The sequence below is a fragment of the Rhipicephalus microplus genome, chromosome 4 (genome assembly GCF_043290135.1).
Source record: "Rhipicephalus microplus isolate Deutch F79 chromosome 4, USDA_Rmic, whole genome shotgun sequence".
Lineage (NCBI taxonomy): Eukaryota > Metazoa > Arthropoda > Arachnida > Ixodida > Ixodidae > Rhipicephalus > Rhipicephalus microplus.
In genome coordinates, this window is record NC_134703.1 from 213,989,357 (window position 1) to 214,003,294 (window position 13,938).

The window sequence follows — 13,938 nt, forward strand, 5'->3', positions numbered from 1 at the left end:
TTTTTTTTGTCTACTGACGACAACACCAATTGCTCTAACGGCGTTAAGCATGCATGAGAGCATTGGTTGTTTATTTATGGCTGAATTCGTGTCTCAATTACAATGTGCAGTGATTGGGATCTGTCTGTTTGGAATTCAAGACGTGCGACGAGCCCTTGCACATTCACCTGCTCTACTTGGATATTAGGGCTTAATCTTTTAATAGGCATTGCGAAGAACGTTGTGCAGCATGATAAAGAGGAGTCTACTTTTTTTGGAGAAATATCAAGCAAAATGTTTCACAGCCACATTTTAATTTGCGGGAATAAAAAGGTACTAGCACGCAGTGCCGATACCTGTTGCCTATTAGCCACGGTGACTAAAGTACGGTACCCGGAGTGACATATCTACGCATTATCGCCAGTTCCATAACAAATTAGAGAGGCTATTGAGGGCATGCTAAACTTTCAACAACGAAGTCACATGCAGAGGCGTAAGCACTTTGGTTAGCAGTGGCATTATGAAAAACCTCTAGTTGTGTTTCTTGAGGCCAAAAATAGTTTTGGGCCATAAACGGTCCGACGCCATGTACGAAGATGGACTAGCGAACTTTGGCGCAGTTGGCGCAAGCTGTACTTGAGTGTGCGCAGAAAAGCACAGAGATATAGAATTGTAGCAAAACGGCACAATTGACGCAGTTGGATCACCACCAAGGTCACTGATGATTCTATCTTTTTCTTCCTTCCACCCCAGTGGTGACGAGAAATTCTTTTGGCCCTCCAAAAAAGGCTTCACAACACAGAAAGCTTGTGGCGTGAGGGTGATTCAAGCTGAAATGAAAGTAGCGTACTGTGTGGGTGGGTTTCCTGGACACCGAAAATGACAGGTTCTGCCTTCTCACTAGTACATCTAGGAAGGGCAGAGCCAAATGATTTTCTCTTTCAAGTGTGAACTCTATGTCAGACTCAACAGAGTTCAAGCATGCGAGCAAGTTGCCGACCTCGCCAGACTTCACCACACAGAAGCAATCGTCCACGTAGGGTACAAACATCTTGGGTTTGTGGCTGCATGCTGTTGTCACAGATCAACCCTTGACACAATGCTGCTTGTCCTCACGGTGCACCAAACTTCGGGGCTGAATCACGGCTCACTATTCGGGACAGCCCAGGCACCACTGACTTTCCCTTCATTTGGGTGCTAGACAATTCTGTGCTGGCAGGTACAGAAGAGGCACGGGGCTCTACGGAAGTGTACTTGTGCACGGTGCTTGTCACAATAGAGAGCTTAGCTAGGGCGCGTCCCCGATTTAAAACGACAGCTCGATAGCCAGGTGCCGACGTGCTGACAGTTCGCCATCCAGTACTTTCAGCATTTATTAAAAGTATAGTGAAGAAGAGAGGCCTCAGCAGCATTTCTATGCGCCTCAGGGGCATCGCCATCAGCATTAGCTCGTACATACTGTGCTTGGCCGGACGCTGCTGACTGCTTCGCCTTCTGCGTTCTGCTCTGCAAATAAGCTCTGTCACAAGTGGTGGAGTCTGCTAGGTTTCGATCACCTCGGAGCTTCGGAATCGCATTTTATGGTCCATTATGCCTACCGACGCAAGCCCTGCTCCAACTCCTCCACCGGCACCGCCTACTGTCCTACTCCCTAGGTGGTCTGTCTTCAAAACGAGCCTCACACAAGTTTTCGAACGGCCTGAGGTACGCAAACGCCGTGCCGTACAACGCTTGCATACTCGGTCCCAGCAGCTTGGTGAGAATTTCACAAGCTATATTGAGGACGTTCTGGACTTTTGCAAGCGAATCAACGAGTCGATGTCTGAAGAGCTTAAGATGAGGCACATCATGAAGGGCCTTGAAGACGACGCTTTCGAAATGTTGCTTTCTAAGAGTCCTCGCACTGTCGTAGAACTGACCGAATTATGTTAGAGTTTTGACGAGTTGCGCAGGCAACGTCTTAAAACCCGACGTCCCTCGGTGCTTGACGACTCTTTGTCCAGCCTGTCCACCCTTGGCATAGGAGAAGACCGTGCCCCTCTTTTCTCCAAGATCCAAGAGTTCAACCGCGCTGAGGTCGTTCGTCAACTCTCTTTGATGTCCTGTGTACCCGATAAACCATGCAGATTGACGTCTACACTCCGCGACTTCATTCAAGACCAGGTCGCACAAGTTCTTCCTCCCACCCGTGAACCACCGCCAGTCGCCGCACCTCTCACGTACGCCGAGGCCGTTGCTCGACCTCGACAGCCTGCGTTCCAGCCAGCGTCTATGTATTCGCCGCCGCCCTTTTCGCCGCCGACCTATTCACCACCGCGTATGCCGATACCACCTCGGCCGCAGTTTTCTGCCCCCCAACCACAACTCGGCGTCTACTCCGACTAATGGCGGACCTACGACAACCGTCTCATATGTTTTGCTTGTGGCGGTGTTGGCCACGTGGCGCATTATTGTCGTCGTCGCCAGGCTGCTGCGAACATTCGACAAATGCCCTCTGTTTTGACGAACGACCCTCAGTTTTCTTCTACGCCTTCAAGCTCTCCTTCCTGTTCCTTTCCCCCTGATCGTCCACTCGGCCCCACCCACCACTCCCCATCTCTACGTCGAGGTTCGCCTTCCCCTATGCGTCGCCGTTCCGGACCCATCGATCAGAAAAACTAACAGCCGCAGTTCCCGAGGCACGAACTGCATCCCCGTCACCATGCACAAGTCTTCGCCCCTGTCCAGCTAACGTCATTGAAGTGTCAGCCGATGGTATCGTTGTTATGGCGCTTGTCGACACGGGAGCCGCTCTATCTGTCCTTTCTGTCCCCCTGTGCCGCAAACTCCGCAAAGTACTGACGCCATTATCCGGTTTCTCTCTTAAAACGGCTAACACACAAAGTATAACACCTCTCGCAGCCTGTACCACACGAGTTGTCATCGAAGGGATTGTGTATATCGTCGGATTCGTAGTGCTGCCCTCGTGTTCTCATAACATGATACTCGGCTGGGACTTCCTTGCGAATAATAATGCCGTCATTGACTGCTGTCCCGCTAAACTTGAGCTGTCTGCACTTCCTGATGTTCACGCTGTCGAAGCCTCTTTGCCGTATTATAAACTGACTGTTTCTGACGACACCACCGTATCATTGCGCTCTTCTCTGCTTGTGACTGTCTTGTGACGCTATTTCCGATGGTGATGTTCTATTTACGCCCTCTCCCGTGTCCCTTCAACGCAAATGTTCTCCACTGCCCGTTGCTCTGCTTACTCTCCAGCATGGCGCCACGAAGATGCTCGTGTACAACACACTAGAAGTGCCTTTACCTTTACTCCATTGTGAATGTCTCAGTCACGTGCATCCGATCGATGCCTGTCACATTTTTGATGCTCCGTCTAGTTTACTTTCTACGGACCTCAGCGCACTCATTTCTGACTCTGTTGTTGACCAGTCACTCCTCGACGCTTTCCACCGCTCCTTCGATGCCGCAACGTCTTCTTTAGAACGAAGCCAGTTGGTCAACCTGCTGTAAAATTTTCGCACTTCTTTTGACAGCCACGCTTCGGTCCTCAGTCACACATCGAACATATCTCACAAGATTGACACAGGAAGCCATACGCCTCTACGGCAGCGTCCCTACCAAGTCTCAGCGACGGAGCGCCGTGTTATTGACGACCAGGTTGCTGCCATGCTCCAGCGGGGTATTTTACAGCCTTCTAACTGTCCCTGGGCGTCACAAGTCGTTCTAGTTAAAAAAAAGGACGGCTCCATTCGATTCTGTGTCGACTACCGACGCTTAAACAAGATCACCCGTAAAGAGGTTTACCCATTACCGCGAATAGACGACGCCCTTGACTGTTTGCAGGGAGCAGAATACTTCTCTTCACTGGATTTAAGGTCTGTATACTGGCAAGTTCCTATGGAAGCATCTGACCGACCGAAAACAGCTTTTGTCTTACCTGTTGGATTATACGAATTTACCGTTATGCCTTTCGGCCTTTGTAATGCTCCAGCCACTTTTGAAAGAATGTAGGACACTATTTTACGAGGCCTCAAGTGGAACACATGTTCATGCTACCTCGATGACGTAGTTGTATTTTCCACCGATTTCGACACCCATTTAAATAGTCTAGAGCACGTCCTCACACGTCTCACCGACGCCGGCCTTCAACTCAACCACAAGATGTGTCGTTTTGGTGCCCGGCAGCTCACCATTCTTGGCCGCGTCGCATCGCGGAAAGGCAAACTTCCCGAACCCACCAAGCTTCGAGCAGTCGTTGATTTTCCGAAGTCAAAGAATCTAAGGAACTTAGAAGTTTTGTCGGCTTATCGTCATACTTCTTACGCTTTATTCGAAATTTTGCTGCCATATGTGCACCCCTTACGGAGCTTCTCAGTGGCGACAAGGACCTTTCCACCTGGTCACCAGCATGCGACGATACGTTCACCAAATTACGCCGCCTGCTAACTTCACCACCCATCCTCCATCACTACGATCCTGCCGCTCCGACGGAGGTTCATACCTCCGTCGGAGCGGCAGGATCGACCAGCGGTGTTAGACTTGGCGCTCTGCTCGCGCAATGAAAGGCAGGGTTTGATGAATATGTCGTCGCCTACGCAAGCCGAACTCTGACGAAAGCCAAGGCTAACTACTTCGTGACGGAGAAAGAGTGTTTAGCTATTATTTGGGCCTTTGGAAAATTTCGCCCCTACTTGTATGGTCCCACATTCGACGTCGTCACTGACCATTACGCCCTTTGTTGGCTATCCACACTTAAGGACCCTTCCGGACGACTTACTCGCTGAGTGCTCAAACTTCAGGAGTATGACATTCGCGTTATTTACAGATCCGGTCGTAAGCACAGGGATGCCGACGCCCTTTCTCGCTCACCCATATCGGATGAAGGTGTTTGCTTCTCTTCCCTCGAGCCTGCACTTGCGTCATCCGCCTTGCGCAACATGACGGTAGAACAACGAAAGGATCCCTGGATCAGTGGCGTCATAATGTCCTTTCTGATCCTCTCACTCCTTCGCCGTCTCGCGCTCTCCGCTGCCAGGCTAGCAACTTTTGCCTAAGGGATGACTTTCTTTATCGACGCAACTACCTTTTCGACGGTCGCGTCTCCTTGTGATACCCTGCCATCTTCGAGCTGTTATCTGCGAAGCTTTTCACGCTGACCCACAGTGCACCCACACAGGCCTCTTCAAAACATACGCTAGGCTTCAACTCAGATTTTATTGGTGTGGCATGTATAACTACGTGCGGAAATTTATTCGCCCGTGTGCTCAGTGCCAACGACGAAAGTTACCTCCCGGGCAAGTCTACCCGTCACAACCTCTTCCTTGTCCTAGTCAACCTTTTGATCGCATCGTCATTGACATTTATGGACCACTACCGTCAACTGTAGCTGGTAATCGCTGAATTAGTGTTGCGATAGACCATCTGACACGCCATGCCGAAACAGCCGCGCTGCCGACTGCCACAGCCCGTGACGTTGGAACGTTTCTGTTGTGACGTTTCGTTCTGCATCATGGTGCCCCTCGCTAGCTCTTAAGTGATAGAGGCCGTGCCTTCCTTTCTGACGCATTGAAGGCATTACTCAACGAATGCCGAATCGTGCACCGCACAAATACAGCGTACCACCCTCAAACGAATGGCATGATGGAGCACTTCAATCGTACTTTTGGCAATATGCTGTTGATGTACGTCGCCTCTGATCATTCAAATTGGGACCAAGTTCTGCCGTTCGTCACCTACGCGTATAATACTGCCGTACAAGCTACTACAGGGTTTTCGCCATACTTTCTTCTATACAGACGAGAACCTTCCAATACAATAGACACTATTCTTCCATATAAACCTGGTGAGTCCAAAAGTACAACTCTGTCCGAAGCTGCCCGACATGCTGACGAATGCCACCAGCTTGCCCGCTCTTTTTCTACCGAGGACCAGTGGCAGCAGCAATCCCGCCAGCCTGGGGACCGTTTGGCTTCAAACTTTCCACCTGGTTCACTGGTATGGCTTCGGGCACCTGCTACTGCACCTGGCCGCTCCGCAAAACTTCTTCCCTAATAGCTCGGGCCATACCGTGTTGTAGAGCAAACGTCACTCGTCAACTATATCGCGGAGCCCATCATCTCATCCACAGACCTACGCTACCGGGGCCGCGACGCTGTCCACGTCTCTCGCCTCAAGCCAAACTATGACACATTAGTCCTTTCTTCTCCTTAATTCGCTAGGATGGCCCCTTTTTCTGCGGAGGACGATTGTAGTGAAGAAGAGGGGCCTCAGCGACATTTTTATCCGTCTCAACGGCATCGCCATCAACATGAGCTCGTGCTTGCTGCACTTGGCCGGATGCTGCTGACTGCTTCGCCTTCTGCGTTCTGCTCTGCAAATAAACCCCGTTACAAAAAGAACAAATCGACAAGGCTACTCTCACTATCAATGTACAAACAAAACACGAGACAATACAATTTATCAAAGGTTATATTGTAATGATACCAGAATGTTGAAAAACTTTTGAAATTATATAATGTGCCGCTTAAAGAAGCTTTCTTTTTCACTCCATATTGTGAAAATAAATATTATGAAGATGCCTTCACCAAACGCACAAACAGTGGCCATTTAAAATAATATTTCAGTGAAAGATGGTTGCATTGTAGACACTAGAGTTATGTCTGATTTTTTGGAAGAGTTTATGCCAGCATGGGGCATAGAAGCGACAAGAGCAGCGCTTTTTTCCCAACGGTTCAGTGTAGGCCAACAGGCCCACATTGATTGACGCTCAATTTATGCGAGCTGGCTGACTTCTTATCTGCTGAAAGGTTCATACAGATACCGTTAATTATTCTTCAGTGCATTATTACTACATTGTGAATTATTAAAATTGTTTATCACATTGATAAAGCTTTTTCAGTGGTGAAAACTTAGCAATGACAGGGCTTCAGCAGAGGGGGAAAGATGCTGTATAAAAAGTGCTGCCCCCCCACACCTCCCCTAGGCCACACGTACCAACAAGGTGCTGTATGAGTGCTTTCACCTTCCCCCAGATGCGACGCAGCATGGCTTTACACACCCCTCCCCAACGAAAAATCCTGCCGACGCCAGCAGGATTGTGAACAAGGGCTTGCTTGGAGCAGCCACCCTATTAACGACGCGCTTTTGCGCGTCTTTTTTTTTGCGTCATCTGCTTGTGAGCGTCTTCTCTTCGTAGCAGAAGTTCTGCACTCGATTTGACGACCTTTTTCAGTTCACGGCTTTCACGTTTGTTAGACGTGCATTTCAGTTGTAGCCTTACCATGTTTAGGACAGCATCTCCTAACACCACCAAATATTTTTTTAATGAGATGCAAATCGAAGTGTGCCCTGTCCATAAGATTGAAGACATTGCACTACCCCATAGTAGTCCCATGTATGTGAACAAAAGTAAGACATTTTATTGTCATGCGAGCAAGTTTTATGTTGTCTACGTTAAATTCTTGCCCTCTCACTGCAATAAAGCTTGCCTTGGTTCTAGCTTTATTCTAAATCTGATGGTCTGTATATGAGAATGTGACAGCGGTCAACATCCCTGATGACATCTCAAGTATTGGCTTCCACCCCTTGGCATTAATACAGCGCACGAAATGCATGCTTGTTTCATGTGATGTCATTGCTGTCCGGCCTCTTGATCTCTCTGGCATTGATAGCCACGAGCACAATGCACCGCGATGTGCACGCTGAGCTCCACTCACGTCAACTTTGTCCACAATTCTATGCATTGTAGTTTGGGTGCCGGGATAGCTCAGTTTGATCAGCACGGCCTCTTCAGCTTCATTTGTCCAATTTGAGCATTGAGTATGAAAGGTACACCTTTTGATTTCTTCTGCAGGATTCACATATGTGTTTTTGGACCATCCAAACATTTCTGTGAACTTCAGGTCCACATATGCTGGCACAGCCCGCTCAGCGTACAACAGAACACAGTGCCGTTCTTGCCTCATTACCCGGGCCAACAACAGGCTGATGGTGTAATGCTGCCCGCCATCCTCTTCAATCGAGTCGTAAGCACACAGCATCACAACGGTCTCAACTGCCGAAACCTCTGTGGTTACAGGCCAGTGGTGTAGCAGACCACACAAACACGGCTGCGCCAGCGTGACGATGAAGATAATGCTGCAGAAGCAGCCTCAGGCTGCCCGAGGCTTGCTCGATAATTTTGCCTCTCGTCACGGTGACGAGCGGCAAAATCCTGACATCGTTTCCAGTTCGAAACAAGTCCTCGGGCCGCCGTCGGGCTCCCCGAAAAGCGAAAATGCAAGAGGCTCACTATTGATGCTGTGGTTTATGACGAATTATGGCCGAGTCCTGCTCCAGTGACTTGGAAGCTTTAAACGAGCTACGAATTACACAATCCTGATTATGCGGCAGCTCTTTATTTTACTCTTCTACCATGCTATATGTATATTACACATGACAACGTGATTGTTTGAACAGCATGACGAGGGTCCCTTTTCCAAGTAGCTTCAACAGAATACTTCATCATCATGCGTACGGCCCGAAGATGAGTGAAGGGCGCGTTTTCAAGAAGTGTGCTAACGTGATGATAGAGCACACTGGAGGACAAGGAGGACGATGGCAGGAATGCTGGCTTCATTAGTGTCGAAGATGACAATGTGAATATTCGGCACGTGGGCACATGAAACACACACTCGGCCAATGAAGACCCCCCCCCCCCCCCCCCCCCCCGAGAGAGCGGCAGCCGTGGCTGTGGCATCGCAGACTACGAGGCGCAAAAGCAAGCAGCGGCCGAAGTAGCCGTGCCACAGCTGCTGTGGTCCCCCACCTGGGCGCGCACCCAACCTTCTTTCGAGCCTCTGGCATTGGCGGGGCCCATGTTCCTCATCGCTTGACATTGGCCAGGCAAGAAGATGGTCTACTCCGTGAACCACTGTGTTCGAATGGCGGACGCAGACAGGGCGTCTGGCTGTTGACTCCAACTCGCCAGGGTCTGCTTCTGACGCCAGTGCGTGTTGCTGGCAAACTGACATTTCTGTATGACTTAGCATAGCTAACTAGGTATTAGTTGTTAATCAGCTTGGTTTATGCATGTTGAGTGTCTTTTGTACAAATTCGTAATTTATTCATCTTGTAAACAGAAATATATTTAGAGTGTATGTATGTGTCTGTGTGTGTACAAATGATCTCATGTGTTCTTGATGACGCAACGTGATCAATTCTTTTTCTGCTAACTTACACGATAGTGCATTAAACAGCCTCATGACAGGCTCGAATGTTAAGGCCCCGCATGCTTCACCAGATGGCAAATCTGACCGTCTGCAGTGGCAACAGACCCGGGGTGCCGGGGACAAGTGACGCAAAAAATTTACATGGCCTGACAATGCCACCACACAATGTCGCCAAATTCTAGTGAGGTCATGTGATTTGATACCTCGTGATGCAACTGCGGGGTCCTCCTCAACAACAGAAAATGGAAACGGAAGCGTGGCATGCGAAGCCACAGTTCGTGTTCCTTTATAAACTACGAAAAAAAAGACAGGAGATTGGCTTTTTATGTGAATGTGAGGTTTTTTTCACTTTGCGTGAGAGCCGTTACGGACACGGGCAGCCCCATACAACTACGCCACCACTAACACAGAATTGATGCGCATCTGTGAATATACATTGCAGGAAACTTCAATTAGGGATGACATCCTTCAAATGACAAAGGCGTCTTACCTAGGCAGGTTGCCGTCCATTTCAACCCATGTGCCACCAACCGGAATGAACTGGCCTTTTTTGGCGTACTGCTGAATTCTCTCAAACAGTGACGGGTAGCTTTCTTTCACCCAGGACAGCTGCTGCGCCTGCAATAAGAAACAAGGTACCTCAATGAGCTGTCCACAGCAATGCCAAATATTAACAAAACATATATGTCCTGTTTTTATTCAGTGCTACAATATAATGGGGCATATTGAAAAAACCGATTATCTTTCTGATATTTTTTTTTTCAACAACAAGGATCGACAAGAAAATCTTCAAGTACCAGGAAAGCGAGGGACATTTTTCTTTTTTTTTATTCATCGAATTACAAAGGCGTATGTAGCCTGAGATTTCACGGGACTGTAGACTCTACTTGTCACAGGAGGAAAACTTTTTTTTCTTTTCCTTAAAGGGCCCCTAAACCTTCTCCGATATTTTCCCAAACATTTCAAGTAAACAAGCGCATCACGTGCAGAATGCCGTCACGATCAACGATGCCACACGCCACAGCGCTACAGGTAGCAAGCGCGCCACAATTTCTCCTTTCCAGTCTTTGCCATTCCCGCCAGTGACATGTGTGACATCACCAGTGAAACTTGATGGCGTTACCAATTTCAATGCTTGTGATTGGCTGAACGACAACCGACGACTTCCAGTCAGACTGCAAACAGTTGTTCGCACGCACCTTGCTGTTCTTGGTCGTCTTGCCGCTTGCGAATTGACATCTGCGGCCTGTAACGCAACTGCCTAGTCGTTAGCGTAGTGGCACGAGCTAGCACGACAGCAACAGCGGTTAGTAAACGACCAGTGCACCCAGATGACACACAAAACACACTTTTGTGTTTTGAGCTGGGGCGTCACAGTGGCGGATTGCGGCAACTGGAAGTAGACGCTGTCTCGAACAGCGCATCAGCGATGATGTATACCACGTGAGATGAGGAGGGGCACTCAGCTGACTGAGTGAGGAGGGGCCATGCGGTTTTGGAAAAGCGTAACGTAGGAAAGATGGAAAGAAGCGATCGTCACGTTTCAATAATCAAACGCATGTAACTCGGCTATTATGGCACTGTTTCGAAAAGTTCTCACGGCCACGTGTTTGATGTAAACTCGAGAACAACTTTCTAACCTCAACTAAATTTCGACCGCTGGATAGTTTAGGGGCTCTTTGAGCTCCAGTGTCGTTAAATAAAGTGTCACTAACTCACTATTATTATTAGCAAGATGTTCACGACACTATTGAATTTTCATTTATCAGTTGCAATTTAAAAGCTGGTGATAAATAACGTGACAAGGCACCAGGTTAGCTGGTGAAGATCCATAATAGCTCACAGCGCACTCAGAGACACGGACGAGGAGAAGAAGCGCTTGTCTCCATGTGTCTCTCCTCTTTGTCTGTGAGCCTGAGTGAGCTGCAAGCTAATAAGGACAAATTACGCCCTTCAATACTGTCTCGGGGTCGCGATACTGATGAAGGCAGAGACAACTTGTCCAAAATAAAATTTTTTTGGCCGGACTTGTGGCCGGTAAATGGAAAGCCAGGTTACAGCAATACACACTGGCACTGATAGATTTGTGGCGAATTGGTCGGGTGCTTTCTTCTGTTATGATACTATGTTTCGAGAACCGGGGTCTGTCGCATTGTTGACGACAACGAGCGGTCTATGAATTGCAGGAATTGCATAGTTTTGGACTGGTCTTGCTTGTGCTTCGGAAAGCTTCGGTTGATGTCGAATTGAGATGGAAACGAGAATTCGTCGAGCCAGGTTTGGATATATCAGAGAGGGCCAAAGAATTGCTGGTGTCAATGCATTCTTCCATGTAGACCACACTCGTACCAATATTGATGTATCTGTGTTCCCGGTCACGGCTGAAGTTTGTCGTCATTACCTTCACTTTCTCATGACTCAGTGCGGCGATGCCTTTTGCAACGCAAATCTGACAGCTAAGAAACAGGTGCTTGTGGCTTTCAATGACACCTTCAAAATCTGTGGGTGTTTTAGTGCTGACAGAAACGATGATGCTTGAGCAAGGCGGGATGGTGAGTTCATCTACAGCGCAATCAATGCGTGATTCCTTGGCATAATGGGGGTCGGCAGCGTGTTTTGTGAGCTTTGTGTCATTGACTCTGACCTCAGGTTGATGACAGTACCCTGTTGACTTAGGAAGTCCATCCTAAGTATCGCATCCCTGGAGCAATGTTGTGGGTTCACAAAGCTCCCAGAATAAGTCTGGTTATTGATGGTGACTTCAGCTGTACTCCTATCAGCATTATTAAACGACGTCCAGCTGTCGGGATTTCGGGGCCTTGCCATGCAGTCTTCACTTTCAACTTCGTCCCGAAAGACCCACTCACGACAAAATAGTCGGCTGCAGTGTCGACTAGATCAGTGATGTGGTGGCCGTCGAATAGTATGTCGAGGTCGCTGGTTCGTTGTCGTGAGCTGTGGTTGGGTCGTGGCGTCGGATTACGACCACAAAACCCAACACAAATTCTAGGTCTAAATTAGACCACAAGACATATAATAAATTCTAGGTCTTACAGTTCCATGACATGAATGACTTCCCTGTCACTACCGCTGAACTATTCCATTTCATTACCATTTATAAGCCAAGCATTTTGGTGAAGGAGCCCAAGCATGTAAACCTTTGCTTCATTTCGCCTGCTCTTTCTTTCTGAAATGATCTGTCCGGCAGGGGAGAACATAGGTTCTGCAGGTACTGATGTGACTGGAATGCACAAATACTTCCTTGCCATTTCTGAGAGTGGCACTGTTGCGCTCGGACAAGAGTGCCAGAATTCTAAAGAATTGCTCTTTCATTCCTCTGGGGGTAACTCCAAGCACTGGCGAACCATTAGTTCTGCGTTTGAAGTGGTAGTTCATCTTCTCTAGAGGAAAAGCAAATGTAAATGTATGCGAGCTGTGAAAAAAGACCTGGCCTTCGGCAGGGGACTGCCAAGCGGTGCCGACAAAGGCACACTCCGCAGCCCTTGTCTTTGAACATTACCTTGTAGAACCAACAGTGCAAGTGTACCTGAGCTTGTTGACAAAAGGAACCTCTTGTGCCTGTTGTCATTTTATGTAGAGCCATCCACCTAACGCAGGAGAGAAAAAAAAGCCTGAAAGTCTCCCCTTACCTTCCTGTACATCAAACACTATTTATTATGTGCTATTAGAACTGTTGTGCTGCTCATTAAAGGAGTTGTCAAATCTTTTTGATGTTTCTCTTAACTCAAAGTGGAGATTGGCACATTTACTGCTCATGAAAGTTGCTGGCTGATGGGCTTGCATGATCTCAGCTTGTGATATGCAAATCCTACCGTTTGTCAGTGGAGATGGTCGAAATAAAGTGGTAAATTATAGTATTAGTGAAGACTGAGCTTGTGCCGAGACCTTTGATATGTGAGTGGATGAGATGGAAAATAAAATATTGAATATAAAGTTATCACAACTTCAATGGGTGGGGCGCTTCATCCAATCTTCACTTGCCTCACCGCAGTGGTTTAGAGACTGATGTACTCCGCTGCTGACCTGCAGCTCGTGGGATCTAATCCCGGCTGCATTTTCGACTGAGGCAGAAATGCTATAGGCCCTTGTGCTCAGATTTCGGTGCACATAAAAGAACCCCAGGTGGTCGAAATTTCCAGAGCCCTCCACTACCATATCTCTGATGCTGGGTCGAAATAAATTTGAGTATTGTTGCACAAATGCAACAATACTCAAAGGTAATTTGAAGGTAATTTACATTCTTTGAGTACCGTATTTACTCGCATAATCCTTGCACTCCCATAATTCTCGCACTCCCCACATTGCCCAACAAAAATACGATTTTTCTTTCCTCGAGTAATTATCGCACCCTCAGAAATTGCCACTATAATGTGGTCTGCTTGTTCCAGTCGTTGATGAGGATAGCGTGCGCCATCTGTCACCATCTCTTAAGCATCAAGCGTACTATTATTGCACGGAGATTCAATCCAAACGAAGCCAAGCCAAAGCGGCAAGTGCGCGTTGCGGCCTGTTTTGTATGTTGTGTCGGCAATCTTGTCACGTTATGGGGCGATACTGAAGCAACAGGGCTGCTTTAAAGTTGAAAGTGATTGATCATGCACTAAAATATGGCAACAAGGCCACCGGTAGGCCCTTTGGAGTGGACAAGTTTTGCGTTCGCTACTGGTGACGGCAGCTGAAAGCCACCAAGAAGCGTTGGGCCTGCCGTGTGACTGGGATTGATGGT

At 48.1% G+C, this 13,938-nt stretch overlaps 1 protein-coding gene across 5 annotated transcripts in view; it reads right to left on the reverse strand.

Moving 5' to 3' along the window:
* LOC119172976 (alpha-mannosidase 2C1) overlaps nt 1-13,938 on the reverse strand; it is a 538,513-nt gene that overhangs the window by 345,073 nt on the left and 179,502 nt on the right. For all 5 annotated transcript variants that reach the window (XR_012895065.1, XM_075893986.1, XM_075893985.1 and 2 more), the window contains one exon: nt 9,682-9,809. Coding sequence is in view for 4 of the 5 variants with exons in the window: in XM_075893986.1 (XP_075750101.1) it covers nt 9,682-9,809 (128 nt within the window). In the remaining variant the exon portion in view is untranslated. The remainder of the gene's footprint in view (nt 1-9,681; nt 9,810-13,938) is intronic.